At 42.6% G+C, this 18,276-nt stretch overlaps 2 protein-coding genes across 2 annotated transcripts in view; one reads left to right on the forward strand and one right to left on the reverse strand.

Moving 5' to 3' along the window:
• POLR3E (RNA polymerase III subunit E) overlaps positions 1-2,662 on the forward strand; it is a 32,343-nt gene extending 29,681 nt beyond the window's left edge. The window contains exon 21 of the mRNA XM_048320524.1: positions 1,816-2,662. Coding sequence (XP_048176481.1) covers positions 1,816-1,872 — 57 coding nt within the window. The 3' untranslated portion in view covers positions 1,873-2,662. The remainder of the gene's footprint in view (positions 1-1,815) is intronic.
• On the reverse strand, positions 2,179-18,190 carry CDR2 (cerebellar degeneration related protein 2). The gene is made up of 5 exons (XM_048320530.1): positions 17,828-18,190; positions 12,455-12,567; positions 7,737-7,885; positions 7,408-7,572; positions 2,179-6,261 (listed from the first exon to the last, which is right to left on the reverse strand). Exons 1-5 carry the CDS (start codon positions 17,904-17,906, stop codon positions 5,394-5,396), a joined length of 1,374 nt encoding a protein of 457 aa, XP_048176487.1. The 5' UTR covers positions 17,907-18,190; the 3' UTR covers positions 2,179-5,393.
• Positions 18,191-18,276: the final 86 nt, after the last annotated feature.

Genomic DNA, 18,276 nt, shown 5'->3' on the forward strand with positions numbered 1-18,276 from the left:
CATGTTCAGAAGGAAGTGCTTCATTCTCTAGCAGGATGTGCAGCTTTGTACAGAGCAAAACCCTGGCCAAACCCAGCAGGCAGAGCAGTAGTTAACACATCTCATTGTGAATGTTTATTTGAATCCTTTCATCCGTCTTTGAAGATGCACCATTTACTTGCTCAAGAAGTTTAAGGTATAAAGTACTGACCACACAGGCCATGACTTTAAAAGAGATGCAGGATGGCCAAGCAGAAAGTTGCCAGCTAATGTAATACTTTAATCATTGTGGCTGGGCCTTTGCTCACTGTCACCCACTTCAATAAGACAAGTGCTTAAGTACTTTATTACATTGTGATCTACAAATGAATAATAGCATCTTTGAAGAACTGCAGATCTGTTGCTGTGATAATAAGCAAACTGGTCTCGCTTGAAAGAACCCAGGTGTCTTAGCAGTAAAATAAGCTCAGACATTTCTGCCTATTAGACAGTATTTCCTGTGGCTGCCTGTGCTGGGGGATTTGTCAGCGACTACATGAGCTCAAGTATCAGCTCTCCTGGAACATCTAGACAATGTACTGGCATTAGTTTTTCATGATGCTGTTGCTATTTAACAGATAACCTATTTCTAGAAAAAATACCTGCCCCTAAGTCACCAGGCACTGTTTTTATGTAAGTCACTAAGTCAGTGGGGAACCAGCATTGTGTTGTGGCAGGCCTTATTGCCTTGAATACATTTGTTACAGGAGTATGGGAAATTACCTTTGTTTCTGAAATAAAATTTAGAAGTATGATTTAATGAAAAGGGAAGATTCTCTGGCTTCTTTACGCCACAAGAGATTGGATTCCTCTATGAGTGAAATTGGATTTGTTGACTCCTATTTCCCCATCTGCCTGTGCTCATTTTTATACACACAGGAACAGACTGACAGGGTTTGTATTTTCACATCTGCAGATCAAGTCTGCAAACCCTCTTTCTAACCTCTGGGTTTGTTTTCATGATGGACGAGCCCCAAGACTTCAGAAACAAAAATACATTTAAACTCCACAGCCTCAGTTCTGCAGCAGTGCTCGAGCCTGTGTTGAATTGCCCAAGAGGGTGGTTGGAGCAAAAGAAAGGGAAGCCATTAGCTCAGAACTGCAGAGACTTTGTGCTCACCTAATAGAAACAAGGAAATGAGCCCCGAGACAGGCCAGTCCCTGCGCTCCTTTGCTGAGGTGCTCTCATTGTCATAAAATGGGTTTCTTAAAAGGCTTCAGATCCAGTGACTGCCCTCACTCCCCTGCTCTGTCCCACTGCTCCCCTTGGCCTCTTCCCTTGAGTTTCAGCCCGTTTTGCCCTCCACTGCCCTGCTCCTCAACCCTCACACACCCTGCCCTCCCTCAGCTGCCTTCTGCACGAGCCCCACGTTCTCCCCCAGGAGCCACCACTGTTCCTCACTGCCTTGGCATCATTTGTCCCTTTGTGGCTCTCAACCTTCCCCTGCTGTGTCCCCTCCATTGAAGCCATCTGTCCTCCAGGGTGGGGATACCCCACGCTCTGGGTTCATGCTCTCTCCTGTGCACTGGACAAAGGCTTCTGTTTCTGATCACATTTATTGTCCCAGAGCCAGCCAGTTCCCAAGATTTTATGGACTTTAGAATCATAGAATCTTCAAGGTTGGAAGAGACCTTCGAGATGATCCAGTCCAACCATCAATGCAGCACTACCACTGTAACCACAGACCACCACCCAGCACCTCTTAAACGCCTCCGGGGATGGTGCCTCCACCATGTCCCAGCTCAGCCCGTTCCCTTGCCGGAGCAGCCTAACAGAGCCTTTCCCTGTCTCCCCAGGACTGCTGCGTGAGCTACGGGGGAATGTGGTATCTTAAGGGGACGGTGCAGTCCTGACAGCGGTGGCAGCGGTGTCAGGTGATCTCGGGGACGCAAGAGGAACCTGCAGCGGGTGGCACAGCCGGAGCAATGCCGCGGCCTCGGCAGCCAGGGCAGGATCTGAGCTGCTCTGGGGCACGTGGGCATTGCGGGCAGTCACTGACATCCCAACACTCAGAGTTTGCATGGCCTCCGAGGCGCGGGAGCCGCCGGGAAGGCACCGTGGGACCCTGTCTGCAGCTTGATTAATCTGGGATTTCTAATGTATTGCAATTCCCTTTCTGTTTCGTTATGAAAAAATAAAACCATATAGTGACACAGACGTGATGGAAAATCATGGTCTAAAACTTTATTTTGTAAGTAACGCCAATAAATTAAATTTGTTTACAAACATCCCAGTTTTTGTTAAATCCCTGGATGCTCATACTTTAGTCTGAGCATTGTCATAGCCCTTGCAGCCCTCTCCATAGAGAGCAGGTAGTCATGTTCATGGGAATGTCAGGCCTGGGAGGGGGGAACAAAATCACTGTCTGTGAACTCTGTACTACATAGCAATTGTTCTCACCTGTCGTCTGTGAAATGAGTTACTTGGAAAAGTACCTACATCTGAAACATGGGGAACAACTACTGGATTTCTTCTACTGGTGTGGGGTTGGTTTGAGGGACTTTGTGTATTACTGATGTGATATAGCGAGGTAGGTAACCGAGGGCACCCTCTGGAAGGCATCCAGCTGTAGTTACCACACGGCAACCATGTAAAACCTCTATTTTGTGTAATTTTTAAATAAAATTTTATCTCAAAGGTCAATTCTACCCCGCCTTGTATTTGTCCAAGAAGAAACAGAAGCTGCACCTGCTCCTTTTACATCCTGAAGGCCTGGGGAGGAAGGACAGAGGTGGAGAGCAAACTGCAGTGCAGTCCCCGAGCTCCCTGGGGCTGTGCAGCAGCAGGGACAGGGACCCAGCCCTGGCGGCACATCCTGAACTGACCATACCTGCAGTACCAGAGGAGTATCTGCTGTGGGCACTGCACAACACGGGCACTGCTGGTCCTGCTCTCTGCTGTAGCTTCTTCCATCACATGAGAAGCTCAAGGGGATTCTATTGATTTCATCTCCTTATGCTCAGAAAAGGCTGACTTGAGTCGTTGACTAAAATAAGCAGATTAAGGTAGTTAATCCAGATAAGATTGGCTAAGAATATTGTTACCATACTTATGGCATTTTGCATTTTGATGGAAAATAGATATTTTCAAACTGCTAAAACTCTACCTTATTTAATAGGCTAGTGTAATTTATTAACTACATCAATAAAACTGGGATGTGTTTTATGTTCAGGCAGCCCTGGCTGGCACTGACCCACTGCCTGTGGCTGGAAAGCTCTCTGGGAAAGCCATGCTCCAAGAGCAGCTCTAAGAAGAGCCCAGCCTGGAGGGGTTTATTGCACAGCCTGCACAGGTAAGTGCTGCAGGACAGCCAGAGCTCAGCAATGGCACAGGCAGCCAAGGGAGAGGTACAGTACAGAAGAATCAAGAAGTTTTGAGGAAATATTTTTGGTATTTTTAAAGCACAAAAATTTTACCTATCAAGTGCTCTAAATTAGCCAAAAGTAGTAAACCACTGAAGATCACCTATTTTTCCATGTCTTCTGCCCAGCAGGTGTGGATTGCCCCTGAAGTGGTACGGAATACTGGCAGTGAACTTCTTTGTGCCCTTCTCAGGTTCCTGCTTTCAGTCTCCGAATTGGGGTGAGACGGGTCCAGGTGGCAGGGACACAGTGACAGCACAGTAACCTCATGGCACAACAGCTTTTCTGCTTTTCCCCCACTCGCCTCGTTTTTGAACAGCACTGAAATAAGCCACAACAACGAGGAAAAACTACTTACTTTCATCTGGATTTCTGTCCTAGACAGGCCTGTTCTTTTCCATGCAGCTTAACTTTTCTAAAATACAAATTTCATGGGAACTCCATTCTGTAGGAAAGATGACGAGCCTAGATAATGCAGGTGTCATCTGCACCAAGCACACTGTTTCCTGATTGGCACAGATGGATATAATTACTACTTACACATGCAGCTTGACTGGATTATTTATTTGCTTAGAAAAATATTCAGAAGATTCAGATTCCCATTTTTAAATAATTTTCAGACTGCAATACGTTTTAGAGAAACTCCCACAACATGAAGCCTTAATACTGCACCTGAAGGACGAGCTGAACAGAGAACAGCATAAGGCAGCAGAGCTGCAGCAGCAGCAGCTGGACTAAAGCTGAGAAACTGTCAACATTCCGGGTCAAGGGTTTGGTACCTTGCAGCAACTCGGCAGGAAGCTGCTTCCCAAGAACTGCTGGCCACATTAAGCTTTGAGACCCTTCACAAGGAGAAGGATGTCACCTTTTCATTGTGCCTTTTTTTCTCCCTCTTCATCTGTTTTCTTCACAGCTTGAAGCTGTTCTAAACAACCACCATCTCCATGTTCTTTGTTTTTCAGTAATTAAGTATATATGAATTACTATTAGGGAGTGGAAAAGGAGAGGAAGAACAAGAGTGTGATCCCCCGTTTTCAGTAGGATATGTGCTGGCAGTGTTGTGTTCACTCTCCCACCCCCCCAGGCAGCATGGAATAGGTCCAGAGAGGCTGACACTGGAAGCAACAGACAAAACAATGTAAGGTTTTACCTGGCCTGTCTCCTCAAGCACTTGGAGTTTGTGGTATGTAACATTAAAAGCTACTCCACTATGTCAATGCTACTTCTAAAGTTAAATAGCTAAATAACAACTCTCTAACTTACCAAATACACATAAAAATGTACTCTGCAGACATTCCACCAAAGAACAGTAGGTCCCAAATAACACAGAGTCAATTCACAGTATCTTGCCTTAAGACAAAGTGCCCTACAAAGGAAACTGTATCTAAAAAGCCACACAAACTTTACATCAAATCCTTTCTTAGTAGGAAGACATTTATACTGATCTGTGGGAGAGTTTAGTGATTGTTGAAACATGGTACTGGCTTAAAGCAAGCACAGCTTTCCACCACCCTGCCAAAGCACGCTCAGCTGGACTGCTCCCCTCCTCTGGAGCTGAGGAGATGCTGCCCCTGAGACTGGCTGGGGATTTGCTTTTGTTAATTTTCTACATCAGCGTAGTCACAGGGCTAGATCATCCCTGTGAACCAAAGGAAAGCTTCAGTCTGGTTCTTGTGAGAGATCTGGAGTTCTTAGCTCTGTTGTTTCTGAAGTGGAATAAGGAAACTAGTGTCAGTCACTGCTCTGGCCAGAGATGAAGTGTAATATGAAGTAGTAGTGTAGCATTAAGCTATGATATTTGTTTGCTTTACAACCACTAGTTTGTGTGACAGTGCTGAACATTAAATCTACTGCTACACAGAACAGGGAATCTAGCTGATAACTAACTAGCTTGGTTAACTACAGGGCTACCAGCCAATCCAAAAACATTCATTTTGAGTGCTTAAGAAATACATCCGTTTAAGGGGTCTTCTGACATTCATATGAAGTGTGTTCTTGACTAACAGATAAGGTTATGGCTGAGAGGAGAGAGTCTTGTACTTCGCTCTGTGTTCATCTATTTCTTCCTTTGTTTTTCTGATACAGCTAAAAATCTCCTTGAAGAGTGCTTTATATTCAGGGAGAGCGTTTGTGGAAGAGTCACTTAGCTCAGCAATTGTGAATTCTTGATTGCTAGCTGAAAGATCGTACTGGGTGTTTCCCACATTTAGGTCTTTGGAATACTGCTTCAGCGTTTGTACAGCCTTGTGTTTCAAAGAGTCTTCATCCGTTTGACACTTCTTCAAAAGTTCCTCATACTTCACTTTCAGAGCATTGTACTGAGCATCAACTTCATTGAGTACAGAGATTCCTCGCTGCTTCACAGCTTCAGCTCTCCTAATACACGTTTCCTCATGGCCCCTGAGAATGTCTGCCCCGGCAGCACTGCTCAGGAGGCTTTCGCTGCTGCTCCGTTTCAGTGCCTTCTTCTCAAGCTCCGATACTGTCAGAAGTCCATCATCTGCCAGGCTCTGACCAAGCTCCCTGTCTAGAGATTCCTTAAATGAAATGAAAAAGGATTCTGGCACCAATTTCTCTGCATTATGGACCGTGTTTTCAGACTGAAGTATCTGTCGTATTTCAGCTACTTCTGCTTCCAGCTCCTCTGCACGAGCCCGATACAAGTCTATATCAACCAGCCTCCGCTCCAGGTCACAGTTTTCTTTCACCATAAGACTGTATTCCTCTTCCATGGTTACCCTCTTCTCTTTCTCTAGGTTCAGCTGGGCTTGCAGGACTGTCACTGCCTTCTTTAACTTCTCATTTTCTTCTTCTACAGGACTTAGCTGGCTATCCATTGAAGTAATCTTTTCTGCAAACACGTGATCATAAACAAAATACCTGAAGAAACAAAATAAGGATTATCAAACATAGGAAGTACAGCTGACCACACCTAAAATTTTCCTGTCCTGGGTAACTAATGATGTATTTAAACTGTGTGCTAACACACTTCAGAGCACTCACAGGGGCCATTGCACTTAACCAGTCAGTCGATTTAGTAATCGGAACAGTTTGTAAGGACTTCCATGCCATTGAACCAAGCTCGCAACTTAGGCAGAATAGCAGCTCGTTAACAGTTTCAAGTTACAGACGAGATGATTGAATAATCTAAGTTTAAATTATAATTTCAGTTTAAATACACATTGCCTCCCTGTACCATACAGTACTTTCTGACACTGATTTTTTTCTACAGCACTCCACTCCTGTAAATTTTGTCACTATCGATGGTAGGAACAAGCTTCATAATTAACAAAGCAATGCTGTAGGCTGGTATTTTCACGACCCTTTGGCAGCTTGAAGGATTCACTTATCTTTTGAATTGCCAAGAAATAACTTCTTTTTGGATGTACAATTTATTCTGCAGTACTACCTCCATGTAGTGCTGAAGACCAGACACAAAGAGCCCATTCTATCTGTGGAGATGCTTCTCTTACAAAACTGCCCTCTAGGCTTGCAGTTACTCTGAGCTCTTACCATGTGATTGTCCCGATGGGCCCCCTAATGCAGTTCAGCTGGGTCAAATGGCTCTACATTTAAATGGCAACTCAGTGCTCCATGCACTATCTTCCCAGCTTTTAGGATCATTTTAACCAGCTTCAGTTCAGGTAAGCTAAAGAAGCGTCCATCGACATTCAAGGAAAGGATAAGTTACAGAAAATATTTTGCATTGAATAAGTTTGTTTTTCTGATTATCTGTGTGTTTGCTTTTATCTGACTGAAAACACTGGGGTGCAAACTGTTGTAAGCTTTCCAGGCTACCATTTTATATGGCTGGCTCTGGGGGAGAAAGTGGTGTACCACTACTGGTGTGGTCTAGAAGCAGGCCAGAAGTAATGGCAGCACCACACAGTGCAGATACTTTGGTAGTTGTGAACATCAGATAATTCTTCTTCCAGCTTGTCTGCTATCTGTGCTTGTGTCTTAGTTCTTAAAGTTTTGCTTAAAATAGTTTCAGTGTTCTTCACTATGTAAGGTAAAAAGTCTTACTGGCGGAGGTCATACAGCTCCTTCAAACATGAGAAGCTGTGCATTGATCTTGGCTGCTCAGATCTCTCCTGGCTCATCCGGCCTCGTCCAGGCTTTTTCAGTTCTTCCACTTGGCGTTGCAGGTCATCTATGTGTGTTTGTAGACTTTCAATAGTCTCTGTCAAGCTAGAAAGTGAAAAGACCTTTAAATAAAACTAACCTTTCAATTTACCAGTATTGTAGAACGCCACTGGACAGAGACAGCCACCCAGTAACTACACAAATACACCTGGACTGCTCTTATTGGTATTATCAGCTGGGGGGTGAGGGAATCTGTAAAAGTTTGTTACCTTATTATCTTTTGTTGTGAAGCTCTACTTTCTGCAACCAGTTTTTGATTCGTGTCTTCCAGTTCTCTTGCTGTCACGTCCAGCTGTTCGTAGACTTTTGCATGCTGGTCATTCATCTGCCGCAAGAGCTCCACTTGCTTTGTGAGGTACTGCAAGACAGTTCTGCTGTTACTGCTTTACACTTGAAACATAAGCCACAACTCCTGTTTTCCATTTTTATTCACATTCAGAGAGAAACTCCTGAGTTTTACAAATGTAAATTCCTGTGTTTGCTTTGGTAAGCTCAAGAGGCTATAGGTAACTCACCAGGCAGCTTGCCTTTGGTCATGGAGGTCACCCCAGGCTGATCCAGCAGCCTTTTACCTGGAGGAGCTGGGTTTGATGGTGCCAGCTGTCCTTATCTGTGCCCACGCCTTCTGATGGGGCTGTGCTGCAGTCAGCACTGACAGAGCCTTCAGACTCCAACACAGCCCTCAACTGTCCGCTGTGGCCTAAAGGTTGCAGTGGGCTCCAACAGAAATTTCTTAATTGTGTTGACCCAACAACTTTCTCAGCATTAAAACTGAAATATTGGGTAGCACCATACATAACTAAATTTATTTTCAGCTGACCTAAGTTCTTCCAGTCTGAAGCAGCATTAGGTTCAGCACAGCAGAATTTAGGTTGTGGTCACACTTAAGACAGTATGTGGGCTAATATGTGTCAGGAAGTATAATCAAGTTATTGAATTCAAATCTTTAATTACTCACAGGGAACTATTCCAGTTACTGTAATCCCAAACAAAGGTCTTCTGGCCTTTTTTAAAAAATAAAGCCTCACATGAAGTATTCTCAATTTAATCCTTTTGGGTTTTACAATTAACTACATAGAGTGTTTAGTTTCCTGAATAATGTCAGAAAGCTTGGAATTCTTAGTCTAAGCAGTTTGCAATCACCTAAAGCTCTTAAAAAAAGTATTTTATATTCTCCCACCCAGGACATGAGCATTTACATGAGACAGTTTTTTTCAGTTTGAGTCTAACCCCCTAAATCTGAAATATTTTGTTCTTGCATAGAATTTGTATTTTGCAATATATTTTGTATTGCTACATGTTACTTTCTTAAAAGTAAGCTTTAAGTAGCAACATCCAGCAAACTCCTAGGCAGAATTACTTCTCTTTACATAGGCCTGTTACATACTAAAAAACTTCTAATATTCTACTTAACCTTTTACCTCATTAAAAGATTGGTGGGTTTACATTTTAGGCAATTTAAGAACAGATAATAAGTTTATCTAGGACTAGTAACTGCTCCATACAGACTTCTAGAAGATCAACATGATAGCTGTTGGCTAGATCCTTTTGTAGCCTGTGCACACATGACAGAGGATTTACACAAAAATAGAACGTAGATTAGCAGTAGAATCTCAGTGTGACCCACTTCAGATTAACTTTCCCTATTGGTTATAGCTGAGGAAGGAGCTGGATATCCTCAGACTTTCCTTAGCAAAAGGAGTGTGGCCAAGCACAAGAGCCAAGGCTTTAGTGCCTGAAGAGATGTTGCCACTTATTACAATGGGCTTTTGCAGAAGTTTGAGATGAATGGAAGGGGTGAAGCACCATTTCCTTCACCTTCCATCTCCAGTATCTTCAGGGCTGGTGTCCCGTTGTCCTGGTATAACCAGACCACCAAAAGATGATGTAATAAATACTTTAGACGTTCACATTTAATCCCCGTCCCCTACAACTGAGCACCTAACATGAAGCAGCACTTTGCATTCTAGCACATGAAAATTGGACAGTGTCAGGATTCCAGTGTCTGAGTGCTGAGAACAGATTCAGGCAGGAATAAAGTTGCTGTTTCCACCCAGACTTTATTACATCTGCAGTGATTAGTTAGTGGCACACGTGTCAGCACAAAGGTCAGATATAATGATCCAAATGTAAAATGCTTAATATGTTAGTATTTAATATATGAGATGTAATCTTAAGCACATCAGAGACTTTGACCCTTCTCTTTCAGTGCAGGCAAAGCAGTGCCATATTTCAGAATGATTTCTCAGCCAGTTCCAGACTTTGCTACCTGTAAGATCCAAATTAATAGGAAAAAGGCCCCAAAAACTTACACAGATACTGCACTGTAAAAGCCAGTACAAAAATTCAGCAGAGTAGCTACAGGAACAGCTGAAAGATCACATGTAGGTTGCAGAGACAAGCACTTGAAAATTGGGAAAAAATCAAGCACAGAGACTAAATCTGCCATTTGCACAGGTAACCTGTGCAACAGGGTATCCTGTGATCCCACAAGAGAAACAAATGCTGGTATGAAAATAATAGACTGAAGTGCTTTACCAGCTAAGTACTACACCTTGCATATGAAAATTTTATTCCCATTTGTTTCAGTGAATTCCTGTAACAATTCCTCGTGCCAGTAAGCTAATATATTCAGTTCCCCAGCTGGAGGGTTTCTCTGGGTATTTGATCTCTGGGTTCATCTTCCCTTTTCTACCAGAAATCCATAGGCAAGAGAAACTTCTTTGGAGGAAGAAAAATTTTTTGTTGCTATTACACTTTAAAATGGCACTGGGGAAAGAGAAAAGATTGAGACAGGAGATGGAACTGAGAAGACAGCGTGTTGTAACAGCAGATACAAATACAGCCTTTGGCTCAACAGGCTGGGCAAATAAAAGGTGCAGGCACTATTTATGTGTCTGAAGCATCACAAAAACTGTTCTCCCACTCTCCCCCTCCCCTTTCGGAGGGAGCTAATAGGACAATCTAATACACATCTCCTATCCTCCTTGGGGGATAGGAGGAAAGAGACTGAAGAGGTATCAGATAAAGCCTTCAAAAAGTAGTATTGCCCAAATCTTGGTAGAGCAAGACATTGAGAGAAAAAATTCCTCTGTCATGTCTGAGGTAGTCTGACCACACAAGTACTTGACCCTGCAACACACCAACTATAGATCACTGCTGGAAGGACATTCATGACACTTCCTGGAGCTGAAGCTCTCTTATGTAGTCAATAAACACTGACCCACCAGAACAGCTTAAGCAAATAAACTGGCTTAAACCAATAGGATATTGCGTTCTTAACAGCACCGGACTATTTCTGTAAATCAATGTAGCTTAGCAATAGTATATTTTCCATATTTCTAGACAGTGTTAAAATCCAGCTGCTTATTAAGTAGCTACACTCAATGAGCCAGTTAGTTGCCTATCACAAAGTTCTGGTGTGTTATTTCAAAAGGTGTGTCGTAACTCTGCTAAACACTTTCTTACACGTGGTTGTTCATACAAGTGTTGAACCTTGTCTACAGTGTTTGTATAGCACCTTGGAAGGGCTTGTCCTCTCTACATCTTAAGAATGGATCTTTTTATAAAAACTATTCATGGCAATGAGTTATTTTCAGCCTCTGCATAAGTAAATACACCTTTTAACGCTGCAGCACTAATATAAATATCAGCCATTCCAACCATTGTATCCCAGAATGAATAGGATAACAAAGATTACATTTAGTACATAACAGAAAAAAGCCAAATATATGAAGTACAAAACGAAAGTAACTTCTCAAAAAACTCCCACAAATCAAACCTGCACTCAGAAACTGTTTATCACTTACTAAAAATGCTGCATTTGTGTTGACTACTTTAAAGACACCTATATATCTTTAAGTACTAAGCTTAGGATTCTTTCAGTTACCTGTTGACACTACAATAGTGAGCGTTTTCAGTCTGAAGTTGCAGCTGTACAAAATGCCCATCTCTTACCTGCAGAAGTACTGCTAGCACAAAGGAACTCGGATTTTGTAAAAATCTGGTATATACCAGTCACAGCCTGTGCCCTGTGATTCACACCAGAACCAAACTGAAATGCTGACTATGTTTTCAATATGTTGTCAGTCAGCAAAGTCCTGAATATTTAATAATTTGATTATTAGAGACCATGCATTGCCCTCTAATAGCTGAAAAAATCTCATTATGCTGACAAATGCTAGGTCTGCAAGAACATAGGCAATATTAAAAAAAAAAAAAAAGGAATTGCCAAAAATAGCCAGGTTTTCCCACTCTGTTTCCTAAAGATGAGTAGTTTTGAAAGGATGGTTATGTTTTTGGGTTTTTTCCCCTGGAAAATATGGGACAATATATCCACTATGTCCTATATTTAGATACTACTTAAGTGGGATTTTTTTACCTGGGTTTTGTTGGCTTTTTTTGCCCTTGTAGAGTTTCTTTTACATCAAAATAGACTTTAGCTCCTTTTATCACAGCCCAGTTTATGTATGAAAGTATATATCTTTAGATTTTACTTAAATCTCACACCTGCACTTATCAGCATTTAAATTTCAGTGAGAATTCATTAAAACTCTCATGTAATACTTTAAATTATTAATGTATTTATCATCATATAATTTAATGTCATTTTACCTGGCAAGATCAGCAAAGTTGAGCAATAAAAATAACTGAAGTATCTTTTCTGTACAAAACTGAAAAATACCAGTCATTTGTCATTAAACAAACCAAACCCAACGTGACATTTAGTGGCACAAAGCTTTTGGTAATCAGAAAAACAGTTCTAAGTATGATCTAACTATACTGGTTCTCAAATTCTCAAAATAGCAGAAGTGGTGAAAGATTGTTCAGTATTTTCCATCAGATCTCAAGGAATTCAGATCTTAATTTATACACTGTATGTTGCAGGTCTAGATGCTTTCACACGGGGATCCTTCAGATATGTTACCTCTATCTCCTGCAATTGCTCTTGATTTGTTGCATACATTTGCTGTAAGGATTCTTCTAGTTCAGTGTTACGGTCCAGTAGTGTCTTCCCAAGCTCAGCTGCAAGGTGAAGATCTAAACAAAGAAATCATGTTTGCATGTGAGTGAGAGAAACAATAATGCAATCTAATTCTAAAGCATGTTATCAAATACTTGAGGTATTTTCATTGCTGTTATAACTGCTCCAAGTTATGTCCAGTACCCAAAATGGAAGTTAGCTTACACTGAGTTAGGACATTCATCTACCATCTCTAATGCAAGTCTAAGTTGGCCCTGAGATGCAGAGACACTCTGTCATGAAGCTTCCTCAGTTCCTCCACAAGCCGTCCAGACACACCCAACCACGTTCACCTCCCACCCTGTGCCCGGTCTCCACCACCTCTGCCCAACGTATCTTGGGGCTCACCATCTTTACAGCACTCAGAAGAATAAGCATAGGAGACCCTGTAAATGTTCCTCAGACCCAGGCCGAAGCTGATGAACTCTTTATTTACTTGACTGTTCCTACCCATTACTCCTTCAGAGTTCAGGTCACTCAGGATCAAAGTGCTAAATTGAAAGTTTTAGATGCTTTTTATGGTGAACCAATAATATCAAAAGACATAAAACTGATGGAGGCTTGCAGCTATTCTGCTTTTCAAGCTCATAAACCCAAGTGACGAGAATTGTTTCATGTGCTCCAAAACATCACTTTAAATGTCATTTGTTCTCAGGCACTTAATCTCAATTTCACTTCAGTCATCTTCAATCACCTCCAGGGTGCAGTGACTGTAGTTGTCGCAAATTAAGAAATAAGTCATCTGAACACTCAGCTTTCTAGAGGGAAGCTTGATATTTGCTCAACAGAATCAGAAGTGCTAGATATCATATAATATTATGTTTAAAGACAAGTGTAATTTAAAAGCTAACATAATGTGACAAAGCAATAAATCCTGGTATTAATGCTAAAATTGTAATTACTCTGTGCAAAGTACTACATGTCAAAGATCCAAAAGATTTCTAGAAATCTCTGATTTTCCACCTCCTTCCCCTCACATGACCCATGACCTGCATGCATGCAGTACAACCTAGTTGGTTCTCACACAGAACTTGTATCATTCATGGGAAAGAGACAGAAGAAAAGTCAAGAAAAACTTTGAGTCACATCAAGAAGCCTTAAATTAATAAACAGGAGACATGTATTGCATCATCAGTAGTTACAGCCAGAGAAGAGAACACATTAATTCCATTTTCATCTGACTGCAATGGCCTTTCTTTAACATGTTATCCTACCTCTTTCCTGCCCCCTCTCATTTATCTTATCAGCTAGGAACTGTAATACATACAATACTGTTCCAAGATTGTTTTGTGCTAACCTTCAGTTTGGCAGCCTGTCCAAAATGATTACTCCATCTCCATACATAAGCCAAAGATCTTATTCAGACCAAATTCAGACTTACAAGGACAAGTCAGTACAAACACTTGCCTATAAAGCTGTAGATGTCCAATTCTGGCAAAACAACAGCTGTGCTATTCTTTACACATTCTTTACAGCCACAATGCATTGTTTCCTACCTTAAGGTCAGATTCTTAGCATAAATGCCATAAAAATTATTTAAAAGAAATCCCACTGCATGGGAGTTCTTCAGTTTCAAAAGATGTACGATTAGAAGGCACAAGGCGTATTGGTCTGTACTTAGGAGTTTATCCTCACATTGCTTTTTCACCATAGCACCACTCATTACAAAGCAGCCTATGCTAGAGCTGGATTTAAAGTATTTGGATAACGAAACCTTAAGGCATCCTGCTTAAATTTTTCCCATTTGGTAAACAGATTGCACATTGTTTACCATGGACAGAGTAACTCCCAGTCAAACACCAAGCTGTTTGTTCTATCTCATTATGGAATACTGTAGTCTTCAAATTCAGTGAATTCATTATCCTATAGAAAATGGAGTCCTGCTTCACAAAATCTTGTACTGCACAGATCTTTACTAGGAGCCACAATCTTTACAACAATACTAGCATCATTCAAGGCAAAGACTAAATAGACTATTCTTTTATTTTAATAGAGTAGAATAAGAGCTTTAGAGAGGATTTAGGATTATGTTAAAGACATAATACATAATGGAATTACTATCATTTCCCTTCCCAAAGTGAAAGTTTGTTTTCATGTTTAAGTACATTTAGGAGTTTATAGCTTCATTTTTAAATGCCCCCTCATCTACTAAATCAACTAGCACATACCACACAGTACTTGGAATACAAGGTGAATAATAGAATTACTGTCATACTTCACACTCGTTCTGTTTGTTAGACTGGCAGAAGCACAAATGGGTTACTATGGGAGAAACACTTTTATAATTAAGACAATTTGTTTCTGACGGGGAGGATACAAGTGGGAGCGCTCAAGAACATACAATAAAACCTTAACCACAGAGAAAGCAAGTACTGAAATAATTTCACCTCTTCTAAAATTCAGAATTTTTTTGCATTGATTTTTCTATATTGTCCAGTACCTGGAAGCCCTATTAAGAGCAAATTTTACAAGTGAGGTGTCCCATGTATGTTTTCCAGATACAAAATGGAAAGTGTTAATTTACATTTCTCTGGAGAGAGTTATGGTAGAACACTAGAAGCAAAACTGCATTTTCTGTTGTAAATTTATGTAAAGCAACAACTAAATTCTGACAGACATGCATTTTTCCTTTTCACCATAAAGATGGAAGCAGAGAGGTTTTTAATAATGCAAAATATGTCTGTGCAGATCTAAAGATCTTCATTTTCGTAAATCTGATTAGTTGTACTGGCGTTTACCAGCTCCATCAGAAATCCCCAAAGCCAGACTTCAAGGATGTCTTCTGTGATGTTGAACAGCCCTCACTTACCAGCGCCTTACAATCTCTGACTGCATTACCATCATTGAAAAAAAGATAAAAACAGTACCAAAATCCTTCTCGTCTACTTTTTCATAACCCACCTAACAAAATTATTCAGAAATTTTCAATATAAAATTAAGCCTGTTCTTTTAAACAGCAAAAGGCATCAATTGTGCAAGATGTATTAGTAAACCTAGTTGAAGTTTACTTAACTGTAAAATTAAACCTTTATTTTTTTACTTAGTTTCCTATTTCCTATTCTGTATTCAGAATACCCTCTATTCCATAAAAGTGAGTAACAGCAAGATGCAAAAAGAGCAGTCATATAAAAAAATTCTCTTTTGAAGGTCAGCATACTTCAGCAAAACATTGCAGAAGGATGGCTGTTCCCATCTTTACAAGATTTCCACGAGCACTTTTTGCATGAGCAGTATGCCAGAAAAGCCCATCTCTGCTGTCAAGGCAAAAATCTTTGGTAAGTAGGAAGACTGCCAAGGTTTTCCAAAACCCCTACCCTAATTTTAAGTTTCAAAGACTGGCTGACAAGGACTTCAGGCTTGTTTCAGGGTGCATTCTAATGTTTTACAACCTAGGTTCTCATAATCACACTCACCAGTTTTTAAACATGCACTGATTGTTTGGGTTGTGAAGGGTTTCATGAGACCTTGATAAGCACTCCTACTACCCTGTTTACACACATCTGTGTGTCTTAGCCTTAGCAGCAGGAGGAGTAGTATCCTTCAGAGTCCAGAAATAAACTACAGCACAACATTTGAAAAACATTCCTGTAAGGAATTCCTTCTTTGCGTTTCAACTTGCCCATCAGTTTATTTTCCCCCTTTTCCTTTTTGCGAGGCTATTAGTTGCTTCCATTTAAGCTTGAGAACAGAGAATCCCCAGAAAAAGACTGTTCACATGTTGAGAGCACATTAACCAACCCCCAAAAAGCAGTAACCTCTAGAATGGAATACTGTTTCTTAAAAGTTGACAGCAGAGTCAACTGGTGATTATTTCCTTTATTTTAATTAAAATGAAAGCAGAGAAACATCGAGAAGGCAAGAAGTCAGTTGTTATACATTGTGAAGTCTCTTTGTAGGTCTTCTATTCCATAAACATTGACATAGTAAAAACATTACTGAATCATGTCTTCAAATTTTTCACTTTCTTCCCTTTGACAGCCAACAGTAGTTTCAGGATCTTATTTAAACTGATTTGTTTGTATCCTAGAGCCAGGAAAACATCAATTTTGGGTGAAGAGTACCTAAATACAGCTTTCAAACAGTTAGCTGTTTTATATAGTATATAATTAGAGAGATCTGTTCCTGTCTTAAGAAAGTTTCTGCTGTCAGATGCCTGATCTCAGTGTGAATACTGTTTAGCTTTCTCTATGGTTTACAGTACAGCAGCCCCCAGCAATCCCAAGAATTAATGTATTTCAACATAAAAGCAAAATACGTAAGACTGGAGCAGGTTTGCAGGAAGCCACTTCACCACTTTTGAGCTGGCCTTTCAAAACAAATTTGGGATTAAGAACAAAAAGTAGAACTATGTAACTTAGGTAAATACCAGTCATAAATGCCACTAAGCTCTTAAGGAAATTGCACATTCTTCCCGTATCATGCCTGTTAAAAAGATTTTTAGTGCAATTATAATTGTATTCTGGGCTCCCTTCTCATCTGTGAAATGAGAAAAGCATTTACCTCTTGCATGTAGTGTTTTAAGACCTATTGATGGAATTACATACAGAAGCGACACGTATATTTCTGAGACATAATGGAGTCATTTGATATTTTAATAAGAAAACCTAAAAAGTTTTTATTAAGGAACCTGCGACTAATCGAGCACTGCTGCGACTACAACTTCATCGACTGGAAGCCCTTACAAAGAACTCAACAGGGCGCAACAGCGCATCCCACCCGGTGCTTCCAGCGCCTGCCCCGAACAGAAGCTGCTTCACCTTCCGTGCAAGGTGCAACTTTTCGGCGAGCCGCTTCCCTCCCTCCGGGCGGAGAGAGACCCCGGCACCATTCAGCTCGGCTGCCGCACCTCCTTCCCTCAGACAAAGACGGCCGCAGTCGTTACCGATGACAGCGATCCCGCGGCGGCGGGAAGCGCGGCCGTGCGGGGATCCCGGGCTCCGACGCTCCGAGCCCGGCACGACCGACCCGCCCGCCGCCGCCCTGCCACCCCCAGCCCCCGAGCGCCCTTCCCGCCGCCCCGCGCCGCCGCTGCCTCCTCGCCGCCCGCCGCGGCCCCTTCCCTCACACGCCCTCCTCGCCGCAGCCCCTACCCTCACACACCCCTCGCCCGGCGGTTCTCCACGGCCCCTTGCCTCACAAGCTCCGCTCAATGCGGCCCCTGCCCGCACCCCCGCGGCGGTTCCCCACGGCCCCTTCCTTCCCTCACATACCCGGCTCGCTGCGCTCCCTCCCTCACACGCCCCCCGCCGCCGCCCCGGCTCTCCGGCCCCGGCTCACCTTGTTGCAGGTCCTGCTGGTCGTACCAGGGCTCATCCTCGCGGATCTCGAACTCCTCTACCAGGCTGTCGGCCAGCATCGCGCCCCTTCCCTTCCCGGGCGGCTGAGCCGGCAGCGCCCAGCCCACGATCCCCCTCGCACCGAGCGGGGCAGAGCGAGCCGGCAGCCGCTCCCCGCCTCAGCAGCCGCCTCCGGCCATTGCCGAGCGGTTCCGGACTTTGCCGAACCTCTCCCCCTTCTGGCCGGGCTGCGCCGGCGGCAACGTGGCAGCTGCTGCCGCCGCCCGCCCCCCGCCTCCCGCGATTCAAACACAGCACCCTCGCCTCGCCTCGCCGGCGGGCAGCCAATGGGGAGCCGCCCGCCGCACAGATCGAAAGGGCGCTAGACCAATCACAAGGTGAATTCATACCGAGCGGCCAATAAGAGCGAAGGGAGGGTGGGCCCGGGGG

The sequence above is a fragment of the Corvus hawaiiensis genome, chromosome 16 (genome assembly GCF_020740725.1).
Source record: "Corvus hawaiiensis isolate bCorHaw1 chromosome 16, bCorHaw1.pri.cur, whole genome shotgun sequence".
Classification (NCBI taxonomy): Eukaryota; Metazoa; Chordata; class Aves; order Passeriformes; family Corvidae; genus Corvus; species Corvus hawaiiensis.

Excerpts from the sequence above, each read along its gene's own strand:
- CDR2 (XM_048320530.1), bottom strand. The coding sequence starts at position 17,906 with ATGCTGGCCGACAGCCTGGTAGAGGAGTTCGAGATCCGCGAGGATGAG. Across the intron at positions 7,573-7,736 it reads TCACAACAAAAGATAATAAG|CTTGACAGAGACTATTGAAA; the intron begins GTAACAAACTTT and ends TTCACTTTCTAG. Across the intron at positions 6,262-7,407 it reads GAGCTGTATGACCTCCGCCA|GTATTTTGTTTATGATCACG; the intron begins GTAAGACTTTTT and ends TTGTTTCTTCAG.